Source organism: Gadus macrocephalus, chromosome 1 (assembly GCF_031168955.1).
Source record: "Gadus macrocephalus chromosome 1, ASM3116895v1".
Classification (NCBI taxonomy): domain Eukaryota; kingdom Metazoa; phylum Chordata; class Actinopteri; order Gadiformes; family Gadidae; genus Gadus; species Gadus macrocephalus.
This window is the reverse complement of record NC_082382.1, coordinates 25,268,293-25,294,900: the sequence shown is the minus strand read 5'-3', so window position 1 is coordinate 25,294,900 and position 26,608 is coordinate 25,268,293. Positions and strand designations below refer to the sequence as shown.

The 26,608-nt window shown below is 50.1% G+C and overlaps 1 protein-coding gene across 2 annotated transcripts in view; it reads left to right on the top strand.

Annotated features, from left to right (window-relative positions):
* The window catches only part of l1cama (L1 cell adhesion molecule, paralog a), a 35,374-nt gene extending 9,412 nt beyond the window's left edge, over window positions 1-25,962 (top strand). For both annotated transcript variants that reach the window (XM_060054267.1, XM_060054275.1), the window contains exons 2-20: window positions 2,436-2,640; window positions 3,273-3,387; window positions 3,695-3,885; window positions 4,286-4,408; window positions 6,858-7,028; window positions 7,831-7,860; window positions 8,006-8,114; window positions 8,220-8,401; window positions 9,214-9,348; window positions 10,349-10,492; window positions 12,757-12,868; window positions 14,720-14,889; window positions 15,439-15,598; window positions 17,273-17,397; window positions 18,511-18,612; window positions 21,403-21,600; window positions 23,452-23,522; window positions 23,693-23,912; window positions 25,815-25,962. In XM_060054267.1, coding sequence (XP_059910250.1) covers window positions 2,562-2,640; window positions 3,273-3,387; window positions 3,695-3,885; window positions 4,286-4,408; window positions 6,858-7,028; window positions 7,831-7,860; window positions 8,006-8,114; window positions 8,220-8,401; window positions 9,214-9,348; window positions 10,349-10,492; window positions 12,757-12,868; window positions 14,720-14,889; window positions 15,439-15,598; window positions 17,273-17,397; window positions 18,511-18,612; window positions 21,403-21,600; window positions 23,452-23,522; window positions 23,693-23,912; window positions 25,815-25,945 — 2,568 coding nt within the window. In that variant the 5' untranslated portion in view covers window positions 2,436-2,561 and the 3' untranslated portion in view covers window positions 25,946-25,962. The remainder of the gene's footprint in view (window positions 1-2,435; window positions 2,641-3,272; window positions 3,388-3,694; window positions 3,886-4,285; window positions 4,409-6,857; window positions 7,029-7,830; window positions 7,861-8,005; window positions 8,115-8,219; window positions 8,402-9,213; window positions 9,349-10,348; window positions 10,493-12,756; window positions 12,869-14,719; window positions 14,890-15,438; window positions 15,599-17,272; window positions 17,398-18,510; window positions 18,613-21,402; window positions 21,601-23,451; window positions 23,523-23,692; window positions 23,913-25,814) is intronic.
* Window positions 25,963-26,608: the final 646 nt, after the last annotated feature.

Sequence of the window (26,608 nt, the reverse complement as noted above, 5' to 3'; positions counted from 1 at the left end):
AAATCCACGAGTGTCTATCAAAACAGCGGCTTTGCCACGGTTGATTGAGCATTAACTGTTTGGCGAGGTTTCAGTACTCTCCCGCCCTTGGGATCGGGGACGGACAGAAATCCGAGTCGGTTTATTTGGCAGACGGCTCCATCCGGGGAGACTCGCGGTGAATTGATTCAGAGACGTGAACGGGCAGGTGGAGGAGGGGAGGGCCGGGTTCTCAGCCAAGCTTACAGGTAGACGGCAGACATCGGGGTTTGAACCCGGGACCTTTTCGGCACTTTTTCGGTATTCCCTGGTCTGTTATCTTCAGAAGGAATGAGAGCCTGACTGCATTTAGGAAACATTGATCAAAATCGCAGCTTCTGTTATGTTGCGGTTCACTAGTGTGTGTGTGTGTGTGTGTGTGTGTGTGTGTGTGTGTGTGTGTGTGTGTGTGTGTGTGTGTGTGTGTGTGTGTGTGTGTGTGTGTGTGTGTGTGTGTGTGTGTGTGTGTGTGTGTGTGTGTGTGTGTTGACTCACAAAGGCATGTTTGTGCGTCTGTGTGACAGAAATGATGAGCTGAAAGCACCAGGTCTATTCCTGCGTACCTGCACTGTGTGGGTGTGTGTGTGTTTATGTATGTTTGTGTGTTTGTGCTATGACTCACAATACTGTAAGCAGCGTTCTCTGTCCTATCATTCGTTGTAACGTATAGCTTCAACCCGAGTGCTCTCTGGACTCGATCCAACATAAGCAGCCTCTGTGAACGAGTCCGTCCTGCAAGACAACCACACAGCTCAGAGAAGGAATACGATTAGGATATTGATATGGTTCATGTTCATATCTATAATTCATACCCATATTTGTATTATTAGTTCTTATTGTTGACCTGGAAAAACAAGTTCCATCAGACGATGTATTTTGCCGTTTTTTTTCTGGCTGCTTTAGAGAAGGAACGCTGTGCCGTGCGATACACAATTCCATCACCCAGGATGCGATCGCCTGTCCGCGTTGGGACAGGGGGGATTGGGCCGGGCTCTCTTCCAGGGGTCGGCCCTCACACACATGTACCACCGGAGCTCTGGAATGATCGCACAGTAGTCACTCCCTCGCGCGTTTCAGACGGCGCAGGGATGGGTGGATATGATGGATGAGGAGCTGAGTGACGTTGAGGCAGTGGAGTGTAGTTCACAGTGGAGGATAGTAAGTGGAGTGTAGTTTATAGTGGAGGATAGGTAGTGGAGTATAGTCTATAGTGGAGGATAGGGTATATATTAGTATAGATTATAGTTTATGGTTGTACAGTATATAGTCAGTAGGGTATAGTTTATAATATAGTGGAGTAGATGCTGGAGTAGAAAGTATCGTCGTAGAGTAGACACATCAGAGCTCCACACACACGCTTCCATCGGTCTCCTCCATCCACGGCCACGGTCCACACCTCCCATTTCTAACCTTATCAACCACTGAGGAAGGACACCAGAACAACCTTGCCCTTTCCACCCCCTCACCTCCAGGAATAGGAGCAGGTAATTTGGCGGTAGCATTAGACCATTGACATCCCCCCACCACCACCACCATCACCCCAACAGCCCCCCTCCCCCCAAAAACGTCTCCCCCCCCCCCCCCCCCTTAGCCGAGGATTAGTCTGTCGACGGACTGAGTCCATTTGTGGCCGTGCCAGCTCTGTCGCCACGGCCGGGGGAACAGAGAGGCGAACTAAGCTCTGGAATAGAAATGGGACGCACGCGGCCCCTGTCAGACCCCCCCCCCCCCCCCCCAACCCTAAACACCCCCCCCCCCCCAACCCCACAAAGCCACAGCAATCATAGCGGGAAGAGGCTTACTGGTCGTGCCAATAGGGGTCCATATTGAAAGCGCGCCGTTCAGCGGCACCGGCCAAAAGTGGTTTTGCGGTTCAAAGGGTGAGTTCCCCGTGCATGCGTTCTCCTCCGGTGGTGTAGTGGCGCCCCGAGAACACAACAATGGGGAACAATCAATTGCGATTGGACGCCTGCCGGAATGAGGTGGAGCGAGGTGCAGGCGTTGGCTACGGTTTAAAGTACCGGTCCATTACTGGGGGAGCGCGGTTCAACCCGGGGTAATTGATTGTCATTGTTTGTCGGGCTCTTGTGCTCGCACGTGTAAGCCCTTTGGTGGACGTTTGTCTGGCTTTTTGTTCAGGGACGTTGTCGGGGAATAGGACACACTTTGTGGCTCTCTCCCCTTGCCAGCGTATGTTTAGGTAACCGATGAACCCTGAAGTGTCCCTTGTATCATGGTACAATTAAATCAGCCTCTCTTTTGCTCTTATTTAAGTTAAAGGTATATGTATTTATTGCCGCTAATTCTCCTCAAGTGGTCCCCGTAAATCACTTAACTTTAATCACCTCCTCACACGTGACCTGACCTTTGACCCTCCTCTGTCGTTTCGTTTCCTTTTTATTTTGGTTTCCCCTCAGGTCACCGTGGGTCTGTGGAGTGTCGACTGACGACAGCTGAGAGACCCTCAACGAGCCGCCGGAGCCCCAGCAGAGCCCCCCTGTCCCGAGCTCAGTGGTGCCCGCCCGGCCGAGCCCGGGGCTGGGATGGATTGGGCTGTGACCCTCCTGGGTCTGGGGGTCCTGATCTCCAGGGCCGTGGCCGACTTCAACATCCCTCTGGAAGGTAAGCGTGTTCAGGGCACTTTAGCCTTCCCTTCCCTTACCAAGGTTCACTTAGAATATCATGGATTATGTTTACATTTAGGGCACTTTAGCCTTCCCCTTTCCCTTTAAAGGTTCCCTTAGAATGAATCATGGATTACGTTTACAATCAGGGCCTTTAGCAGACACTTATATCCAAAGCGAAGTACATTTTTCAGAAGAAAGTGAAAAGATATATCGCTGTCGGTACAGTAAGGACGTTCATAGAACCAAGTGCCATCAAGGATTATGCCTGTATAGGCCAGAATCGGGTTTCCCCTAGGCACTGCCGTGTTTTCCTTAGAGCTGGTGGGTTGTCTTTGTTTGCAGTTCAAATAGTGTGCACACATCAAGATACTCCTCTGTCCCCCCCCCCTCTCTGGGTGGGTGTCTTGTCGGAGCAGAATATTTAAATACTTTCATGGATTTCCTTCACATGCAAACTCCCGACCTGAAGGTTATTACGCCTGACTGTACTGTGTGTGTGTGTGTGTGTGTGTGTGTGTGTGTGTGTGTGTGTGTGTGTGTGTGTGTGTGTGTGTGTGTGTGTGTGTGTGTGTGTGTGTGTGTGTGTGTGTGTGTGTGTGTGTGCTCGTGTGCGTCTGTGTGTTGCAGTGGAGCAGCCTCCCACCATTACTCAGCGGTCGCCCAGTCAGGTGGTCGTGCTCCCGTTTCCCTTCCACGAGAGAATCAGCTTCACCTGTGTGGCGAAGGGGAACCCGCAGCCACAGTAAGACCCCTCACGCCGTCGGCCTGCGGCTGTTCATGTTGTTGTGGACGACTGCTGAGGAGTCATACCTCAGAATTAATTCATATTGTCGACACAACATTGTTGTATTTGAAACGGCCAAAGCCCTTATCGTTTAAGTAGTAAATATTAAAGTAGATTTAGAAAAAGGGATGGACTATCTCCAAACGAAACATCCCATGACGCATTGTGATGTACAAGAACTATAGATGACCAAAAAATAAGAAATGAATAGATGGATGGATGAATTCATGAATACAGACAAACATATGGCAATGGTTTTTAACAGATACAGATGGACGAAGGACGGCGAGGACTTCACTCCTCCCCAGCCGTCCACCGGCGGAACACAGCAGCAGAGCAACGGGAACTTCTCGCTGCCCAACGTTCACCTGGCGAAGTTTGAAGGGACGTACCAGTGCTACGCCTCCAACAAGCTGGGCACCGCCATTACAGACCCGATCCAGCTGGTAGTTCCCAGTGAGTTAAACGGACTAACAAACTGACAAACTACAAACTGCCGAACTAACTACCAACTTACAACTTACTAGCTAACTAATTGAAAAACAAATTAAGCTAACTAGCTCAATAAATACCTTACCAACTATTTTACCTGCAGCTAACTAACTGACTAGCTTACAGACTACTTGTGCCAAACAAACTAACTGACTTACTTTATTCTCTGTTTGTACATTTGTACATTCTCTGCTTGTTGGATAACAATTGCAATCAAATTGCTACCATGTTAACGCACATGTTTACACAGGCTGACTTTGTAGACCAAAGTTACCGACGTATATACTGACCTGTGCTGCCGGCTCCAGTTTGTCCCTCGCAGTACTCTTGATGTCCGCATGTCTTTGTAATCAATATTAACCAGGTTCCCCCAAGTTCCCGAAGGAGCACCTTGAGCCCATTGTCATCGATGAGGGACAGCCTATGGTCCTGAAGTGTAACCCCCCCACTGGCTTCACCCCCCGAAAGCTATACTGGATGACTATAGGTGAGTCCAATCCCCCCCAGAGACTTTGTGTGTCACGTGTTGAACTCGAAACGAGCTCCCCTTTGGGACGACCAAACGGTCCAGTGTGTTCGACCCAGGCTCAGATCACAGTTAAAAGTGACCCACACGTTCAGCCTCTGTTCGTTCTCCCCCCATCCCGCCAGAAAGCTGGTTTTATGGGTGGATGTTTTATTGTGTAAACGGACGAGATAAGTCTCCGTCTGAAGAGCTGTCTGGATGAGGGGTGGAGGTGTCTGGTCTACGGGTCTGCTGGGAGCTCTCAAGCCCTCCCAGACACTCTGCTGTCTGAGTGAGGCCGTTGAGGGGGTGCTGCTGGATACACACACCGGCTGTAATGGAAGAAGACGGCTCGCTGTGGTGAAATGTTCTTAGAATCCACCTGCCTCTCCCCAGCTCCTTCCAGCTTCCTTCCTACGTCTTTTCTTTAGAATTAAGTAATCTTTTAACTTGTTTAGACTAGTAATTCAGTCGAAAGCATCTATTGCCTTTGAAGAAGTTGATCACTTCAAATCCGTCCGGTTTTTCCAGTGGTTTATGATGACGATTATGACACTATTAAGTGGCTGGGACAGTCGTGCCTTTGTACACGGTGCATTAAAGTTGCCACTTCTGCTACTGTTGAGTTGGGGTAAGGTATGCGTCATCCACACCTTCGTTCCCTCGAGGCAGATTTGCATTTATAGTCGAGCTGTGAGTCATGAGCGCACGGTTGGATGAAAGGACGCATCTTTCCTCGGGGTGGAAGGTCCTGGCACCTCACGATCCGATTCTGATTCAGAGGTCAACGATTCGAATGTTGATGCATCTCGATGCAAAACATGTTTATGTACATTTCCATGCGGGATTTTCAAAAAAATTTATAGATGTGAGTTTGAAGAGGATCAGCTTGAAGGCCTGGAATCAGACCGGAGCAGTCCCCAGGACCTTGGAGAGGAAGCCCGTCAGGTTGGAGACGGGCCTGCAGTTGGCCAGACCTTCTGGGGCCAGGGTGGGCATCTTGAGGAGGTGGTGATCCCAGCGTGCTTGAGTACCGAGTGGTTGGGGCCCCAGGGGAGGAAAGTACAGGAGTGCTCCGTCTGAGCAGGCCAGGGGAACGGGGTCAAGGGTGGATGTGGAGGCTTTCCGTTGTGAGATGGCGGCCTCTATTTCTTGCTGCGGGACTGATGAGAAATTGAGTCGTGGCTCAGGGGAGCCGGGGGCCGGTCAGAGGGTCATGGAGGGGAGGGGGCAGCTTGGAGCTGAGGGAGATGGAAGACCTGATATGGTTGATGTGGTTATTGCACCACTTCTGAGCGGAGCCGATGGGAGAGGGCGTGCAGGGTTTGAGGAGGCAGTACCCCTGTGGGAGACGGGCGTTTGGCAGAGCCAGTGGGGACAACCTCAACACGCTGTTAAGGATCCGGATCCTCACGGAGACTCAGGAGCTCAGCGAACAAGTAGCCTGAAGGTTCAGCATTTTAAGACATTCAAAAGAGTACAGATCGGGAGATGGTAGAAGGGATGTTTTCGGCTTTGTGTACAACTGCTAAGGCCAGCGTCACGGCCGTTTCCACGGGCTATTTCAGTGTAGCCAGGTGGGAATGAGTCACCCAGGGTTGAGTCAACGCCAGCTGCTGCTAGGTCCCGGTTTGTCACACAATGTCAATATTATTGTCCAGATCGTGGAGGTGAGGCAGGGGGGGTTGTTTGACAGCGACTGTGTGGTCAGGAGCTCCGTGCTGATAGGTGGTGTGTCCTTTCTGCCCTTGGCGCTCAGCTCTCTAGAAGGACACCAAAAACCTACAGAAGGACTCCAAAGGCATCGCGTTTGATGTCAGTTCTTTTCCTCCCATTCATTTCTGTCATCTTTTCCCCAAGACGAGAGAAACTCAACTCACCGTGCCGTAAAACGCTACCCGTGGAAGTACTTTTACGCGATGGATGCATCGAAAAGAAAGTAGCTTTATGTTTCGGAGATCAACCACACGTACTCGCTGCTGAACATCCTTTCACGGGAGAATTTGAGCGAGGACGTGAGATGATGGATGACGAGGGGGCTAGAAATAGTGAAGACTATAGCATGGGGCCAGGGGTATAAATAGAAGGTGAGGGGGTGAGGAGGGGAATGCATGGAGTGACACAGTGCCACGGTGACCTATGCTTTACATCGCGTCCCAACCCCCCCCCCCCCCCCCCCCCCTTCGCTCCCTCTCCTTTAATGAGAGCATTCTCTCCCCACCAGGCTTTGCTAAGAGCCCCTCACTAGAACCAGTACAACCAGTACAAAGCAAAGCCCATTAGCGCTGTCATCATTAGAGAGCGTATTTGTGGGGGGGGGGAGGCATTGGGTGACCCGCTGCCTCTCAGCGGGTCACCCAATGCCTCTCATGAATACTCAGGGCTGTGTGCAGCATATGAAATATTAAAGTGCCCCCGGCCCGTCCCCCAGGCCTGCAGCAGATCGATCAGGACGAGAGGGTGTCCATGGACCTGGACGGGAACCTGTACTTCGCTTACACCGTGCAGAACGACAGCAGGCCGGACTACTGCTGCTTCGCCGCCTTCACCGAGATACGAGCCATCGTCCAGAAGTCCACCATGGCCATGGTGGTGAACCCCTGTGAGTCCATCACCGCACCCTCCAATCAGGGAGCTGTATTCACCATCTGCTGTCCAATAGCGAGTGGGCGTGTGTGTTCCCACTGTCGTCTGCGGGTTCCGCTTCGTTGACATCAGGCGTCGACCAATCAACAGAACTAATTGCCGCAAATTCCGACACATCTGGTTATCTGTGTAGTGTGATAAGGACGTGTGTCGTACAAGTGTGGTACACGCTTGATCAAATCACCCCGCTGAGAGTTGCGTTCGCTGTCTGTCGGCAGAAGTACCCAGAGGCCCACGGCCCGCTGTGTGTTTGGGGGTGCACGTATGAGCTGGTGTGTGTGTGGAGGCCTCTGTGGGCGGCGTAGTTGACACAGAGATCTATGGCCTACCTCCGACGGCTTTCGAACGCAGACATATTCACCTGGGAACCTTTAAATAGGTTCAAATACTTGTCCCCCCCTCCCCCCCAGGGTATTTTGGTAATTGCGTTATTTACTGCGACCTTAAATTGTCATTCAACCGCACACTCATTGTTGTGGCTGATACATCCAGCTTGAGAGGAATAACACAAAATTAAACCGTTAAAAAGAGATACTGTGAAAATAATGGCCGACGTATGTTGACTAATCCAAACTAATCCCTTTCATAGAGCAGCAAATAGCAGAACGTGCCCCGACTCGCGGCTGTCATGAGTGGATATGTGCTTCAGTGCGCCTCTAGTATAGCGCACTGAAGCACATGCTTATACAGAACTGTGATAACTTCTATCCACATTGGTAAAAGCACATTTAACAACTTCACTTTCCCTGCTCTTTTAGTGCCCAAAACGGACGATGGCGACAAGCACAGTGAGTTATTTTATAATTTGAGGTGTGAATGACACAGATTTAATCTGCGAATGGCATAAAATTACTTCCAGGGAGCTGACATTTTTGCTCTTAAAGCTAACAGATGTTCGATAAGTGACAGCAGCTAACTTGGTTTCCACTTCAGGTGTCCCCGCCGAGAGGAAACCCAGCCTCCTGCTGCCCTCTGGTGTTCAGTCGGAGGTAGTGCTGCTCAAGGGGAGCAACCTTGAGTTGGAATGCATCCCAGAAGGATTGTACGTATTCTTCAACACTGCAGACATATTTGCTTAATATAAAATGTCGGAAAACTTTTCCCTATATATTGACCATCTACTTAATTTGTTAATTTGTTTGTTTAGTCCGACCCCGTCGGTGGAGTGGGTGAAGCTCGGGGAGACGTTGCCCCCGCGGGCGGAGATCCTGAACTTTGGGAAGCTGTTGAACATCTCTCGCGGGTCGGAGAAGGACGACGGGAAGTACATGTGCAAAGCCAAGAACGTCGCCGGAGAACACGTCCACTACTTTGACGTTGTGTTTGAAGGTACGGTGCTGCACCGGCAGGATATGGTGAGAGTATTTATCCCCCAGCTGGTTCAAACCCCAGTCCCTGCGTTCCAACGCAACACCCATGCTAGCTACCGTACTATTTATTACGCCAGATAATGATTCAGTATGTCCTAATATGTAGTATGGAAAGGCAGTATGCCAAAAGTACCAGGATGTTGTTCTACATCGGGTGGCCTTTTGCAACATAAGCCAGCCTGCTTTAGGTTGTTCTCCCCAAAGGACCTCTGCTAGTCGATGGGCGGCCATACAGGTGTGCTAATCCGTGACATCACCTGTATCGTATGTTTACTGTGCAACAGTACGTTCTTTGAAAGAGTAGCTGCAGTACATACTACAAGAAAAAAGTATGTGATTTGGAAAGTAGCCAAAGTCTGCTGAGCTACCTGTCGGCATTCTGAGGTCAAACCCCTTCCTGATCCTCAATGTCGTTTCTAAAAACATAAAAACCAAACACTTTATGTGGTTAGCAACTAACGACAACATTGTTTATGGTTTTTTCGTACAGTTCTTTTTAAACAGTTTAAAGTATTTCATTTGGTTATAAATAAAACCAAGCACTTTATGTTAATGGCACTAACAACACCATTGTCAATGTTTTTTTCTACAGTTTCTTTTAAATAATTTCAAGTATTGAATTTGTTTATAAATAAAACCAAGCACTTTCTGTTAATGGCACTAACAACACCATTCTTTATTTATTTTCTACAGTTTCCTTAACAGTTTCAAGTATTTTCATTTAGTTTGAATGCAACAGACAAAGTTTCCCTCCATTTTCTCCCCCTCCAGAGGCTCCAAAATGGCTGCCGGGGCCGCCCGAAGGCCAGCTGGTCGTGACCGGATCTGACGTGCACATAAAGTGCTCGGTCGGGGGCAAACCGCGGCCGAACATCGTGTGGAGGAGGAACGGTCAGCTCCTGGAGGGTGAGCCTCTCCGACTCCCTGGTACTTAAAGGAACCATATTATACCACCAGGTGTGAGGGCGATTAGCCATTACAAGCCTCTTCTGACATCACAGGTGGGCGTGTCCACCTAGATGTGTGCTGGATAGATCAGTCTACCAGCCTACCCAGTGGACTGTGGCAAACGTTGCTCATCTATCCGTCATACATCTAGGTAGACACGACCAACTATGATTTCAGAAGACGCAGATTTTCCAAACGGCTTGTAACGGCTAATCCAACTCACACCTGGTGGTGGAATATGGGACCTTTAAGCTTCCTCATTGAAGGCACAAACCCTCCTAGGTGATGCGGTTTTATATCTTGTACCAAACTGAACCCAATTACCTGCTGCTGCATATTTAAACCACCATCGCCTACTTTATTTCCCGGTTGTCGGTTACTATGAGAGTCACCAATTAGTTGAACCATGAGAGTGATGTCCTCGTTAAACACTAAATAATCCTCTTATAACTATCCACAAGTAGAAGTTGATCGATTTAGTGTTAAGTTGATACCATAACCAACCGAGTGCTTGCAGCCATGCAGTATCTCTCCCAGGGCTTCTCCACACCCCCCCCCCCCCACCCAAAGCACTGGGTTCGAGCCCCAACCGTCCCGGCCTAGCTCTATACTCTGTCTCATCCCAATCTGCTCCTCACTGATATACATCGGACTCACCGGAAATCACTCTGGAGGAAAGTGTTCGCTAAATGTCACAAAAAATAGCAAAAACAACAATTTAAAGGACAGGTTAAATTCCTGCCTGTGGACCTTCACTGCATGCTCCCCCACCCCCTCTTCCCCCTCCCCCCCCCCCCCTCCCTCTCCCCCCCTCTCTCCCCAATTCCTTCCTGTCTAACTCTTCAAAGTAAAGCATACAAATAAATGCTAAATTAAAAAGGGTCAGTGGCTGCATCACGTGACCCCCCCCTGTGACCCCCCCTTTGACCCCCCCTGTGACCCCCCCTGTGCCCCCCAGGTGAGGCCCTGTCGGACCGGCTCCAGGTCATGGACGACTTGCTGCTGCTGCTGGAGGCCGGGCCCGAGGACGGCGCCGTGTACCAGTGTGAGGCGTCCAACCGCCACGGCCGCCTGCTGGCTAACGCCAACGTCATGGTGCTGGGTGAGTGGCCTGTAGCGCCGCGGCGTAGCCTGTAGCGCCGCGGCGTAGCCTGTAGCACCTGTGTATAGCCTGCAGCGGCGCGTCGTAGCCTGTAGCGGTGCGGTGTAGCCTGTAGCACCTGTGTATAGCCTGTAGCGGCGCGGCGTAGCCTGTAGCACCTGTGTATAGCCTGTAGCGGCGCGGCGTAGCCTGTAGCGGCGCGGCGTAGCCTGTAGCACCTGTGTATAGCCTGTAGCGGCGCGGCGTAGCCTGTAGCGGCGCGGCGTAGCCTGTAGCGGCGCGGCGTAGCCTGTAGCACCTGGGCGTAGCCTGTAGCGTAGTGTTTAGCGCCAGGGCGTAGCATTTAGCGCCTGGGAGTAGCCTGTAGCACCGCGGCGTAGCGTAGAGTCTAGTGCCGGGGCGTAGTGTGTAGCGCTGGGGCGTAACGAGTAGCGCCTGGGGAACCACAGCTATTGAATTGTTATTGAAGGGTTTTCCCGCTCAAAAATAGCCTGTAGCGCCGGGGCATAGCCTGTAGCGTAGCGTGTAGCGCCGGGGCATAGCCTGTAGCGTGTAGCGCCGGGGCATAGCCTGTAGCGTAGCGTGTAGGGCCGGGGCATAGCCTGTAGCGCCGCGGGGTAGCATGTAGCGCCGCAGCGTAGCGTGTAGCATAGCGTAGCCTGTAGCGCCAGGGCATAGCCTGTAGCGTAGCGTGTAGCGCCGGGGCGTAGCCTGTAGCGCCGCGGGGTAGCAAGTAGCGCCGCAGCGTAGCGTGTAGCATAGCGTAGCATGCAGTGGGAAGCTTGTTTCAAAGTCTCATTTATTTGAGGCTGCTGCTGGCCAAGGGAGTGAGGACATGAACCTGTTTTATGTTTGGTTTTATGTGGTTTCTGTTTGAGCAGTTCAGGGGCAGCAAATCAACATTGCGATGGCGGAAATAAAACAAAATTAATTGATTTTTGGAGGAATCCCACACAATGTTCGTATTGCTGTCATCTGCGAGTACATCCGCAAGTTCCATAATCAAAAGCAACTCTGTAAATTTGTCCTTGTGACCTCGCCGAAATATAGCTATGAAGAGAGGAACAAAGTACAGCTACTGTTACTATAGCTACCAGCTACTGCCAACTGAGAAACTGGCAACACTTGGTAACAAAAGTTTTAAAGTGTGTGTGTGTGTGTGTGTGTGTGTGTGTGTGTGTGTGTGTGTGTGTGTGCGTGTGCGTGCGTGGTGTGTGTGGGGGTGCAAAGAGATTTGTGTCAATTCCTGAAGAGAAAAGATCGGACACACACACACACACACACACACACACACACACACACACACAGCAACAAACACTTATTCTGACATAATTATCGTCTTTGCATCTATGCAAGAACCAACAAACACTCAGAGTCCTTTCTTGTGCAGAGAAGGTTTCGGTCTGAAGCACAACCCCTCAAGCACTTCCTGTCGCCCTCATTACCTCGCCTTTGCCGTCGGTTACTGATCTACCGATGTCCGGCAGATGTTCTTGGCTCCTCTTCAAGCGAACCTCTTCCGTGCAGTGAAACTCTTGTGTTGGATCACTTTGGTCTTCAAAGGTGACCCCTGGTTAAACCTGGAGACGTCAGCCCTGGTTAGCAGAGTCTTCTCCCAAGGCCATGGGTTCAGTAATTAGTAAAAACGTTGTCCCGTGATCGCATGGTTTATTTATTTGTGTGTGTGTGTGTGTGTGTGTGTGTGTGTGTGTGTGTGTGTGTGTGTGTGTGTGTGTGTGTGTGTGTGTGTGTGTGTGTGTGTGTGTGTGTGTGTGTGTGTGTGTGTGTGTGTGTGTGTGTGTGTGAGATGCACCTCAGATTTAATTTAATTAGCATGCAGCCTTGGACTGCAACATTGGCTGAAGATAAAGATTTTCCTTTGTATGTTTTAATTTACTTCTGGGTATTTTAAAACAATTTTAATCATTACTTTTTACTTTGGAGTAAAAAAAACGATTAAAAGTAAGGTCATGAGGTATAAAATTATGACCAAGGATTCAAATACAGAATTCTGGAAAATGTTGAAAGCAATCAAAAACCAAAAAATCGGTAATTCATTACCATGTTAATAACTGGTTATTTAATGTACCCTGGTCATAAAGTGTTCCCAAGGGTACTAACGGCACTCACCAGCGACCAAAGCGGCAAACACACGATTAGGAAGCAGCAGAAGTTAATCAGACGAGCGTCGTTAAACCGGCTCCATGGTTAGCCCATGGCTAACGACCCCCTGACGGCCGGCCCGGCTCTGCGTGTGTTCTCAGACATGGCCCCCAGGACCTTGACCCAGGGCTACCAGGTGTACGAGGTCATCGAAGGACACAACGCCACCTTGGGCTGCAGGGTGTTTGGCTCTCCGCTGCCCACCATCTCCTGGTGAGAACCCAACTCCCCCCCATCCCCAAACACAAACATTAGAATAAACACTTGAAGCTCAATAAGTGTTTATTCTAAAACTCAAGCTAACAGTTGTTTTTTGTCTTAACTGAGAACCGTCAGCCGAATGTTTTTTTTTTGTTTCCGAAAAATGAAAGTTTATTAGTAACTCTAACTTATTCTGTGTCACGTTTTGCCTGAAGCGTAACTGTGGCTAACTTTACCGCAGAGAACATATCGTCGCATTTGAAGATTAATTTGTGTTGCTTGAATAGTTCTACATGTGTGTTGAACTGTTATTCAATTTGCTGTCCCCCCTACTCCTCCCCCACTGATTAATGCAGTATTTGTGATGAACTTGCGGTGTGTATTGACCTGAACGCGTGTCGGAGGGCAGTCTGTTTAATATGCTGGAGCTCAGCCTCATTGAGTCCCATTAGGTATGACTCCTGGAACAGGTTCCGGTCCGAATCAAAGAGGGAGGGAGAGAAATTATTCACGGGCAATTTCTCACAAAACAAACTTTTTAAATTTTGTTAATTTCCAAGACCTGACGCAGACTTTGATGGTACCAAATCACTGGAAAAATAAATGGTTGAACAATTTAACTGAATTTAAGTTTGTTATTTTTTCAACTTTTGAAACGGGGTGATGAGGACGGTATCCCCCCAGCACGGCTCTGTTAAACAAGACTTCTTTAAACGAATCAAATCTTCTCTTGAATTTTTTTCAACAAATTAAATCCACTTTGCTCGTGCGGAAGATGAGTGACTGACTGAACTATAAATGATGCACCGTTGCTCCTGAATAATTCATGCAACGATCCAGACGAGAGGATATTTAGATTTCCTTGAGATAATTATTACAACCCACAAATATTAAATATGAAACTCCAACCCTCCCATCAGACCACACATCCACACATCTTCACAGACTTCGGTACGGCCTGAAAATATTATAAAAGAATCATCAAGAACCAGGGGGGTGAACACTCTGGTGGGGGGGGGGGGGACCGGAGTGAGACGTGAGGGAGTGAACACTCTGGGGGGAGGGCGGAGTGAGACGTGAGGGAGTGAACACTCTGGGGGGAGGGCGGAGTGAGACGTGAGGGAGTGAACACTCTGGGGGGAGGGCGGAGTGAGACGTGAGGGAGTGAACACTCTGGGACCCCTGAGGGGGCAGGACCGGATTGAGATGTGAGAGTGAGACGTCAGGGCTCTGTTCTGCAGAGTGAGACAGAGTGAGACGTCAGGGCTCTGTTCTGCAGAGTGAGACAGAGTGAGACGTCAGGGCTCTGTTCTGCAGAGTGAGACAGAGTGAGACGTCAGGGCTCTGTTCTGCAGAGTGAGACAGAGTGAGACGTCAGGGCTCTGTTCTGCAGAGTGAGACGTCAGGGCTCTGTTCTGCAGAGTGAGACAGAGTGAGACGTCAGGGCTCTGTTCTGCAGAGTGAGACAGAGTGAGGCGTCAGGGCTCTGTTCTACAGAGTGAGACAGAGTGAGGCGTCAGGGCTCTGTTCTGCAGAGTGAGACAGAGTGAGACGTCAGGGCTCTGTTCTGCAGAGTGAGACGTCAGGGCTCTGTTCTGCAGAGTGAGACGTCAGGGCTCTGTTCTGCAGAGTGAGACAGAGTGAGACGTCAGGGCTCTGTTCTGCAGAGTGAGGCGTCAGGGCTCTGTTCTGCAGAGTGAGACAGAGTGAGGCGTCAGGGCTCTGTTCTGCAGGGTGAGACGTCGGGGCTCTGTTCTGCAGGGTGAGACATCAGGGCTCTGTTCTGCAGAGTGTGACAGAGTGAGACGTCGGGGCTCTGTTCTGCAGGGTGAGACATCAGGGCTTTTGTCTTTTGTCTTCCAGGGAGAAGGAGGAGGAGGAGGAGGCCCCCGGCGCGGGGGCCCGGCGCTCCACCCTGCCCGACGGCTCGCTGCGGCTCAGCGGCGCAGAAAAGGAGGACGCCGGGGAGTATCTGTGCTTAGCCGTCAACACCGAGGGGAAGGCTGACCTCACCGCCGTGCTGGCTGTGAGAGGTACACACACACGCATGAACACGCACGCACGCACGCACACACACGTACACACACAAACACACATGTGCACATGCAGGCACGCATGCAGAAGCAGTACACACAAACCTTCAGATAGATGCACACACAGACATGCACAGGTAGAAACACGCACACAAACACACACGTTCAGTAGGCAAATAGGCACGCATGCAGAAGAAGACACACACACACACACACACACACACACACACACTCTCAAGTAGGGCCTAGCTCGGCCATGCCCAGGCTGCGTCACAGGCCGTGTCTGGGTGCTCACGACCGGGGACCTATTATGAAGCGCTTTTATCTGAAAGGTGATTCAACAAAGGGGCAATCATTCAGGAAAATGTATTTTCCAAGTACTCCAAATAATTCTATTCATTCTCAACGACTTGATGAATGGTGAGATTCCATTATCGGATTTGAACTAAAACTAAACCCTGCAACACCCGAGCTGTTCAGCCTCTGTGATCCATCCCTTTCCCTGAAGGGCCCTCCGCCTTACTGCTGTTCTTCTCCTTTTGGGGTCAGACCCCACCCGGATCGTGGACCGCCCCCGGGACCAGCAGGTGGTCCTCGGGTCCGCCGCCCGGTTCACCTGCCGGGCCGAGTGCGACCAGAGCCTGGCCCACAGCTTCAACGTGGGCTGGGTGAAGGACGGCTGGCTGGAGATCAACCCTGAAGACCCCAGGTACCCCGCCCTCCTCCCACCCCGCCCTCCTCCCACCCCGCCCTCCTCCCACCCCGCCCTCCTCCCACCCCGCCCTCCTCCCACCACGCCCTCCTCCCACCACCCCCTCCTCCCACCCCGCCCTCCTCCCACCACGCCCTCCTCCCAACACCCCCTCCTCCCACCCCGCCCTCCTCCCACCACGCCCTCCTCCCACCCCGCCCTCCTCCCACCACGCCCCCTCCCAACACCCCCTCCTCCCACCCCGCCCCCCTCCCACCCCGCCCTCCTCCCACCACGCCCCCTCCCACCACCCCCTCCTCCCACCCCGCCCTCCTCCCACCCCGCCCTCCTCCCACCCCGCCCTCCTCCCACCCCGCCCTCCTCCCACCACGCCCTCCTCCCAACACCCCCTCCTCCCACCCCGCCCTCCTCCCACCACGCCCTCCTCCCACCCCGCCCTCCTCCCACCACGCCCCCTCCCAACACCCCCTCCTCCCACCCCGCCCCCCTCCCACCCCGCCCTCCTCCCACCACGCCCTCCTCCCAACACCCCCTCCTCCCACCCCGCCCCCCTCCCACCCCGCCCTCCTCCCACCCCGCCCTCCTCCCACCACCCCCTCCTCCCACCCCGCCCTCCTCCCACCCCGCCCTCCTCCCACCACGCCCTCCTCCCACCCCGCCCTCCTCCCACCACGCCCCCTCCCAACACCCCCTCCTCCCACCCCGCCCCCCTCCCACCCCGCCCTCCTCCCACCCCGCCCTCCTCCCAACACCCCCTCCTCCCACCCCGCCCCCTCCCACCCCGCCCTCCTCCCACCACGCCCCCTCCCACCCCGCCCTCCTCCCACCCCGCCCTCCTCCCACCACGCCCTCCTCCCAACACCCCCTCCTCCAGCCCCCAACACGACCACCGCTATCGACATTCAACTCCATTCCATTGTATTAGTACAGCCCTTAATCACAGGTACAGTCTCAGAGGGCTCAACAGGCTGTGTGTTTATGACCCCCCCACCCTGACCCTAGCCCCCCAGAAGGGAAGAAAAAACGATAGACGATAAGCAATCTGTTTATCGTCTATCGTAATCGCCCCCACAAGCGTCGCTTCACCTTAGCACCGTGCACATGTTTCGTAATGTAGTAGACCCTCCGGTCTGACGTTTGATGCTTACTTTAAGAGCCATGTTTAGTAAATGTCGAATTAGTATGTTTGTTTTTATTGTTTTGAATTCTATATGATTGTTATTAAGTTTCCAAATTAGCATGGACCCATAAGGCTTCCGTAGAGTCATGACGTCAACGATAGTGACATCATGCGTGGAAAAAAGAAGCCGACCCACGCTTTGTTCCCTTCAGGCGAGTCAAAGGTCAAACTAATTCAAGGGACACGTCATGTTTGTAGCTCATTGCTTCTATAGGCTGTTACGGCTGGCTCGGACGCCCAACGTAATAACGGACACAACAGGTTTAAGTTCTTAGGTTTGTTTATTTACAAGTTAACATAAAGTACCTGAAAAACCGGGGAACTAACTAATACGGTGTTGCTGCCGTGGAGTTGAGAGAGAGGGTGGACAGTCAGGAGGCTGAGTTTAAATAGACTCAGCCTAATTGTCTAATAGTCAGAGTCACCATGTAACGAGGCTTACCGAGTGTCGAGGAGAACATAGTAAAGACCACGCTCCCCGCCCCGTCCAGGTACCAGGTGGACGACGGCGTGCTGCTGATACCCAGCGTGAACGCCAGCGACCAGGGGCTGTACACGTGCACCGCCCGCACCCACATGGACCGGATGGCCACCTCGGCACGGCTCACTGTGCTGGGTAAGAGCCCCGCGCGCACGCTGGCCTGGTTCACGTACCGGGTCATCGCCGGTCATCATCGGGAAAATAAGCTTATTTTTGATAATGACCGGCGTCGTTCTATACATTATCCCGCTTATTACATGGCTCCTTACCAAAATGAAAAGAAAATCTTCACACGGTGTGTGAAGATCTTTTTACAATTAATATTCGTGGTGTTGATCTGCAGAGAAATAGTTCGCCAAAGACGTTGACGTCGCTTAGCAACCGAGTACGCTGGGGTTGATGAGTTACCGGACTACTCCCGGAGTGATACGAAAGACGGCAAAAAATCCACTTTCCTTGACAACGGTCATTATATGCTTAGCAACGGTCAACTATCAAAAAAGTATTCACAGCCGGAAGTCGGGAAGGCCGATGCAAGTGAACGGAGCGTTCCACAGCATTCAGAAGGGGCGTGTAATAAGGTATGCTAATGCCCAGGGCTGTAGTGGGCGGGGCACACGGGGGGAAGCCGTCCTCTCACTTTTTCCAGCATGTTTTTGTGGTGACTGCAGGCCTAGCCTGTCTGTAAAGTGGTGGTAGCGTGGCGATGTTCGGAGCTTTGGGGTTATTTTGGATTTGCTCCATAAACGATTTGTGACATGAGTGTTGGTCTAGACCTGTAGGTAGGCCTATCGTTTTAATGTGCGGGGTAATGAGAGAAGCATTATTGTTAAACATGTTGATTTTTACAGTTGAGATGAGCTCCAGCTTCCATGTTTGGCAAGTAACAAAGCTCAAACTTCTTTTCTGAATGTGTGCTCGCGTGCGTGTGCAGTGAGAATCCATTTTAATGACGTCATACACAGTCCCCCCCACTAAAATAATCCCCACTACACCACTGGTAATGGCTCGGACCAGACACGTGGGGAGGGGGGGGGGGAATGTAAATGTGCAGTAGGGAACTCGTAAGATGAGATGGAAAACTGAAAGCAATGTCGAGGTTTGAAAAAAAAAAAAAAAATGCAAATTCTTTCCCACTCATTACCATATTTTAATCCCACAGATGGTTCCTTGGTGTTGATTGACAGTGGCTAACGAGATTTCCAACTTGTTGCGCCGGCCGCGTTTTGTTTTTGTGTTTGTCTCTAGATGTTCCTGACGCCCCAGGGGACGTGGAGCTGTCGGAACACAAGGAACGCAGCGTTCGTCTGTCCTGGACGGCAGGAAGTGACCATAACAGCTCTATAACAGGTACCCCTGGTCAAATAAAAGTCCCTTATTATTCACGGCAGGAAGTGACCATAACAGCTCTATAACGGGTACCCCTGGTCAAATAAAAGTCCCTTATTATTCACGGCAGGAAGTGACCATAACAGCTCTATAACGGGTACCCCTGGTCAAATAAAAGTCCCTTATTATTCACGGCAGGAAGTGACCATAACAGCTCTATAACGGGTACCCCTGGTCAAATAAAAGTCCCTTATTATTCATGGCAGGAAGTGACCATAACAGCTCTATAACAGGTACCCCCGGTCAAATAAAAGTCCCTTATTATTCACGGCAGGAAGTGACCATAACAGCTCTATAACGGGTACCCCTGGGCAAATAAAAGTCCCTTATTATTCACGGCAGGAAGTGACCATAACAACTCTATAACAGGTACCCCTGGTCAAATAAAAGTCCCTTATTATTCACGGCAGGAAGTGACCATAACAGCTCTATAACATTCCACTGGTAAAATAAAAGTCCCTTATTATTCACGGCAGGAAGTGACCATAACAGCTCTTTAACGGGTACCCCTGGTCAAATAAAAGTCCCTTATTATTCACGGCAGGAAGTGACCATAACAGCTCTATAACATTCCACTGGTAAAATAAAAGTCCCTTATTATTCATGGCAGGAAGTGACCATAACAGCTCTATAACGGGTTCCCCTGGTCAAATAAAAGTCCCTTATTATTCACGGCAGGAAGTGACCATAACAGCTCTATAACATTCCACTGGTAAAATAAAAGTCCCTTATTATTCATGGCAGGAAGTGACCATAACAGCTCTATAACAGGTACCCCTGGTCAAATAAAAGTCCCTTATTATTCATGGCAGGAAGTGACCATAACAGCTCTATAACAGGTACCACTGGTCAAATAAAAGTCCCTTATTATTCACGGCAGGAAGTGACCATAACAGCTCTATAACATTCCACTGGTAAAATAAAAGTCAGATTTTTCACGGCAGGAAGTGACCATAACAGCTCTATAACAGGAACAACTGGTCAAATAAAAGTCTCTTATTGTTCATGGCAGGAATTGACCATAACAGCTCTAGAGAAGGTACAACTGGTCAAATAAAGTATCTTATCTTGCACAGCAGGAAATTATAACATCCGCCCTATCCTAGGTCAAACGAAAGTCTCTTCATTTACAAGGCAGGAACAAACCTTTCAGTTTCTTGTTATAGTGAACAGAACCAAAAATACAGGAATATACAATTAATGATTGTGTTTTAATCTATGATTCTGTCATCCGTTATGTTCCCTGAATGTTGAAGATGATGTTAAACATTCAATTTAAAAAAACCGTCCTTTCGGATAATGCTGAAAGCCTTTGTACGATTGATGCTGTTTCCTATGCAATATGTCAGCATCTCTTCGGTAACACCTGTTCTTGTATCCCTTCTTGAATTGTTTTCACCAGAAAGCTGTTAATTGAGCCTCATGTAAAAAATCTGTCCTTGAAAAAGGATTTTATTATGAAAGGATTTTTTGATACTTTTCTTTTCGGGAGCGAAACAGAAGGTGACACTTTGCATTATAATTTAACATATTGAAGAATCTTGTTGAACAAAGCAGCAGAAAATTGTTTTTAGAAAATAAATCTGAAGTAGAAGGAGAACGGTACCCACCGGTCCTTCTCCTCCGCCTCCCCCTCCCCCCTGTCATCTACCCCCTCCCCCCACCTCCTCCCCCTCCTCTCCCCCAAACCTCCTCATCCTCCTCCCCTCCTCATCCTCCTCCCCTCCGCCTCCTCCTCCCCCCTTTCCTCCTCCTCCCCCCTTTCCTCCTCCTCCCCCCCTTTCCTCCTCCTCCCCCCTTTTCTCCACATCCTCGCCCCCTACCTCCTCCTCCTCTACCTCCAGCCTCCCCTCTCCTCCCCCATCTCCCCTCTCCTCCCCCATCTCCCCTCTCCTCCCCCATCTCCCCTCACCTCCCCCACCTCCCCTCTTCTCCACCTCCCCCCCCTCCCTCAGCCCAATGTCAGCAGCACATCCCATAATTAGGTGTCCAGTGGTGCGGTTGAGCCGTGCTGCTGATTCCCCAGTGCTGTGTCTTTATTCAATTAAAAAACATTCCACAACTCTGCCACTTAAACCAAGCCAAGCTCAAAGTTTTACCCGTCGATATGATCCAGCCTTTACAAAAAACATATTTTTTCTCTCCGAATAATTAAATCCGGGGCTTTTGTTCGGAATGCGAAGCGAACACACAAAAGCCAATCTTTTGTTCCGATTAGATTTCAGTCTAAGAAACATGTCTCCTTGGGTTCAGTGACTATGAAAGGCGCCTCGTGCTTTTAGGAGATTTCTCCTCTGTGTGCTTTTCATTCCGATGCCCATTCTCATTGCTTTGCCCGACTAAGGTAACCAGTTATCAGCCGTCCTCATTACATGGGTCTGCAGGACGCGTCAATTATGGAATCGACCTGTGAACCTTCACTCAATTGGATTTGTCCTCGCAGATTTGACTGAAAAGACAACACAACAAGTCTGAAGTCAGAAAGCAGGTTTCAGAAATGTATTTCTGCGGGGTATAACCATGTCATTATCGACCCAGGAACCCAAACCCAGTTTGATACACACAAGCAGTTCTCCACTGATTGGACCTTTTCACAATTCTGTGGACAAAGCATCCCTTCACAAACGGAACCAAATACCTTTTCTAAAGGATCATCCTCCACTCTGTGTGACCATCACGTCAAACAAAGAGTCAACGTTTCTCTCCCTCCTCCCCCCTCTCTCCCCCCCCCCCCTCCCCCCCCCCACCCAGAGTTTGTGGTGGAGTTCGAGGAGAGCCAATGGGAGCCGGGCAGGTGGAGGGAGCTACAGCGGGTCCCCGGTAACCAAGCAACAGCAGACCTGGCTCTGCAGGGGAACATCGACTACCAGTTCAGAGTGTCGGCCGCCAACGCCGTGGGCCGCGGGCCCCCCAGCCAGCACACCGGGAGATACGCCACCACGGCCGCAGGTCAGGCCCGCTCCTATTGGCTGACCTTTCCCCCCCCCCGCCCCCCTCCCTCCGACGGCCACCTGTTGTGACTCCCGGCGTGTTCAGACCTCACCGCCGCAAATCTGCTGAAATCTCTTTTTCTAATAAACCTGCGATTTGCCCCCAGACCTTAAAGCAGTAGGGGTTGTGGTATATTTATCTATACATAAATATATATATCTGGAGCGTGTGCGTTTGTGTGTGTGTGCGTGAATGTGCGTTTGTGGGTGTGTGTGTCTGTGTTTGTGAATGTGTAAATATATATATATATATATATATTTATATGGGCTTGTATGTATAGATAATTATACATACACAAACACACACAAATGTACAAGCACACACGTGCACACACACAGAATACATCTGGAGCGTGTGCATTTGTGTGTGTGTGCGTGAATGTGCGTTTGTGTGTGTGTGTGTCTGTTTGTGAATGTATATATATATATTTATATGTGCTTGTGCATTTGTGTGTGCATGTGTGTGTATGTATAAATATTTATACAGACACAAACACACACTAATGCAGAAGCACACACGTGCACACACACAGAATGGCTCCAACCTTTTCAGTATTCAGTGTGGGTCCATTGTGTAACATTGTTTTTAGGATCGTTCTATCTGGAGGCATTTAGCGTTAGGTCTTCAAGAGTGAATCCGAACAACCAACTCTAGTTAACTAACGGTTATGGGATCATCTCTCCTGCTGAGGCTCTAGTTAACTAACGGTTATGGGATCATCTCTCCTGCTGAGGCTCTAGTTAACTAACGGTTATGGGATCATCTCTCCTGCTGAGGCTCTAGTTAACTAACGGTTATGGGATCATCTCTCCTGCTGAGGCTCTAGTTAACTAACGGTTATGGGATCATCTCTCCTGCTGAAGCTCTAGTTAACTAACGGTTATGGGATCATCTCTCCTGCTGAGGCTCTAGTTAACTAACGGTTATGGGATCATCTCTCCTGCTGAGGCTCTAGTTAACTAACGGTTATGGGATCATCTCTCCTGCTGAAGCTCTAGTTAACTAACGGTTATGGGATCATCTCTCCTGCTGAGGCTCTAGTTAACTAACGGTTATGGGATCATCTCTCCTGCTGAGGCTCTAGTTAACTAACGGTTATGGGATCATCTCTCCTGCTGAAGCTCTAGTTAACTAACGGTTATGGGATCATCTCTCCTGCTGAGGCTCTAGTTAACTAACGGTTATGGGATCATCTCTCCTGCTGAGGCTCTAGTTAACTAACGGTTATGGGATCATCTCTCCTGCTGAAGCTCTAGTTAACTAACGGTTATGGGATCATCTCTCCTGCTGAAGCTCTAGTTAACTAACGGTTATGGGATCATCTCTCCTGCTGAGGCTCTAGTTAACTAACGGTTATGGGATCATCTCTCCTGCTGAGGCTCTAGTTAACTAACGGTTATGGGATCATCTCTCCTGCTGAGGCTCTAGTTAACTAACGGTTATGGGATCATCTCTCCTGCTGAAGCTCTAGTTAACTAACGGTTATGGGATCATCTCTCCTGCTGAGGCTCTAGTTAACTAACGGTTATGGGATCATCTCTCCTGCTGAGGCTCTAGTTAACTAACGGTTATGGGATCATCTCTCCTGCTGAAGCTCTAGTTAACTAACGGTTATGGGATCATCTCTCCTGCTGAGGCTCTAGTTAACTAACGGTTATGGGATCATCTCTCCTGCTGAAGCTCTAGTTAACTAACGGTTATGGGATCATCTCTCCTGCTGAGGCTCTAGTTAACTAACGGTTATGGGATCATCTCTCCTGCTGAGGCTCTAGTTAACTAACGGTTATGGGATCATCTCTCCTCCTGAAGCTCCGGACCGGAACCCCGAGGACATCCGCATCCACGGCCACGTCCCCCAGCAGATGGAGATCAGCTGGGAGGTGAGAGACCCCTCCCACCCACACACTCTGTCTCCCCCCACCCCCCCACCCACCTCCCACCCACACACTCTGTCTCCCCCCACCCCCCCACCCACCTCCCACCCACGCACTCTGTCTCCCCCCCCCCCACCTCACCCCCTCTCTCTCCCCGCCCCCCCCCCCCCCCCCAGCCGCTGCTGCCGGTGGAGCACAACGGTCCGGGCCTGGAGTACCAGGTGGGCTACCGCCGGCTGGGGGCGGGGCCCTGGACCGAGCAGATGGTGAAGAGGCACCTGCTGGTGGTCGAGGACACGCCCACCTTCGTCCCCTACGAGATCCGCGTGCGGACCCTGAACGCTGTCGGCTGGGGCCCCGAGGCGCGGGTGGTCACGGGCTACTCCGGGGAGGACGGTGAGCCGGCGCGGCCGTCCACTTCTGATACTCTGTCCGATTTTACTGCTTTGAGTCGTATTTTACGGCTTTGAGTCGTATTTTACTGCTTTGAGTCGTATTTTACTGCTTTTAGTCTGATTTTACTGCTTTTAGTCGTACTTTACGGCTTTGAGTCGTATTTTACTGCTTTGAGTCGTATTTTACTGCTTTTAGTCTGATTTTACTGCTTTTAGTCGTACTTTACGGCTTTGAGTCGTATTTTACTGCTTTGAGTCGTATTTTACTGCTTTTAGTCTGATTTTACTGCTTTTAGTCGTACTTTACGGCTTTGAGTCGTATTTTACTGCTTTGAGTCGTATTTTACTGCTTTTAGTCTGATTTTACTGCTTTTAGTCGTACTTTACGGCTTTGAGTCGTATTTTACTGCTTTGAGTCGTATTTTACTGCTTTTAGTCTGATTTTACTGCTTTTAGTCGTACTTTACGGCTTTGAGTCGTATTTTGCGGCTTCTAGTCGTATTCTGCTGCTGTTTGACGTACTTTTGTCGTATTCTGATACTTTTAGTCGTCTTCTGCTGCTTTTAGTCGTATTCTACTGCTTTTAGTCGCATTCTGCTGCTTTAAGTCGTATTTCAGTCGTATTCTGACACTTTGTCGTCTTCTACCGCTATTAGGCGTATTCTACTGCTTTTAGTAGTATTCTACTGCTTTTAGTAGTATTCTGTGTCTTTTAATCGTTTTCTACAGTTTCAGTCGTACTTTGAGGCTTTTAGTCGCATTCTGCTTCTTTCGTCACATTCTGCTGCTTTGGTCGTGTTGTGCTGCTTTAGTATTATTCTACAGATTTATTCAAACTCGGCTTGAGGGCTGATATTATTTGTCGGCTGTTGTGATATTCTGAGTAATAACTGAAATGACACCCGGCTGGCTTTATGCATGACACGGGATGGATCAATATGCTCCATCAAATTCTCCATATTTATTTCATTCATGTTTGTTTCTGAGTGTTCGCAAAAATGCGACAGCAGAACCAGCGCTTGGGATTACACTCGCAAAGTGACAAGCCTTGCATGACTTCATTAAGACGAAGGTATTGTTCGTGCTTCCACCCCCTGACATTCTCTTTCTTTGCCGTGCCTCCGAGCAGAAGAACTGTATAGCCACTGTTCTGCATGTGCCTCACATTTCTTTCCTCTCCTTCTCCTGCTCTCTTACGACTGCTCCCACATCAGTTGTCGTGTGGCACTGTGTGAGGCAGAATGTGTCAGGTTGAGTTCATTTATTTACTATTTGTTACCCCCACTCCCCCTTCCCTGTGGTGTTAGTATTGGCGTGCGTAGGTGTCCATTACCCACCCCTCTCCCCTTTGAAACCAGACAAACACACGAACAAACAGCGTCTGATCTCACCGTGCCTCCGCTCACACTAAACGAGTGGGAGGTAAAACAAAGCAAAATAAATCAAGGGGAGTCCCGACTGTTTTTAGCACCAGTCGGTGCCGGGAGTTTGAAGGCTAGCCGCAGCGCAGCGCTGGTGACCGGGCCTGGGAGTCAGCTGCGGCTCGCCCTTTCATCCGCTCCCCGTGACAGCCACAGCTGAAATGGTTTTCCTGTGTGAGGCGGAGCTGTTGCTGTTATTTGTCCCGTCTCCCATCGTTAACACGCTGTGCGTGTTTACTTCCGTCTGGTTCTGTGTGTGTGTCCGTGTCTATATATGTGCGTGTGTGTGTGTTTACTTGTGTCTGTTTCTGTGTGTGTGTCTGTATATAAATGTGTGTGTGTGTGTCTGTTTCTGTGTGTGTGTCTGTATATATATGTGTGTGTGTGTGTGTGTGTTTATATATGTGCGTATGTGTTAGCTTATATACGTGTGTGTTTTCTATCTCCTTGATATTGACCTCTGACCCCCCCCCCCCCCTCAGTGCCCACGGCGGCTCCGCGGGGCGTCGGCGTGGAGGTGCTGAACGCCTCCCTGCTCCGGGTCAGCTGGACCCCCGTACCCGAGGACACTGTGAGGGGTCACCTGGGGGGCTACGCTGTAGGTGGTCCCTAACCCCACTACACCCTGAAAACACCCTGAATGCACCCCGAAAACACCCCGAAAACACCCTGAATACACCCTGAAAACACCCTGAATACACCCTGAATACACCCTGAAAACACCCTGAATGCACCCTGAATACACCCTGAATACACCCTGAAAACACCCTGAATGCACCCTGAAAACACCCTGAATACACCCTGAAAACACCCTGAATACACCCTGAAAACACCCTGAATACACCCTGAAAACACCCTGAAAACACCCTCAGTACACCCTCAATACACCTCAATACACGCTTAAAGCACCTTTAATACACACTTCATACACCCTGAATACACGCTTTATACACCCTGAATACACCCTAAATACACGTTAAATACACGCTTAATACACCCTTAATACACCCTAAATACACCCTTAATACACCCTAAATACACGCTTAATACACGCTTAATACACCCTTAATACACCCTGAACACACGCTTATTGCACCTTTAATACACCCTGAATGCACACTTAATACACCCTAAGTACACGCTTAATGCACCCTAAATACACGCTTAAAGCACGCTTAATGCAGCCTTAATACACCCTTAATTCTGACTCCAGACTGCTCTATTTAACCGTTTATACAAACAAACTTTCATCAAACACAAGACATTTAATGCAGAC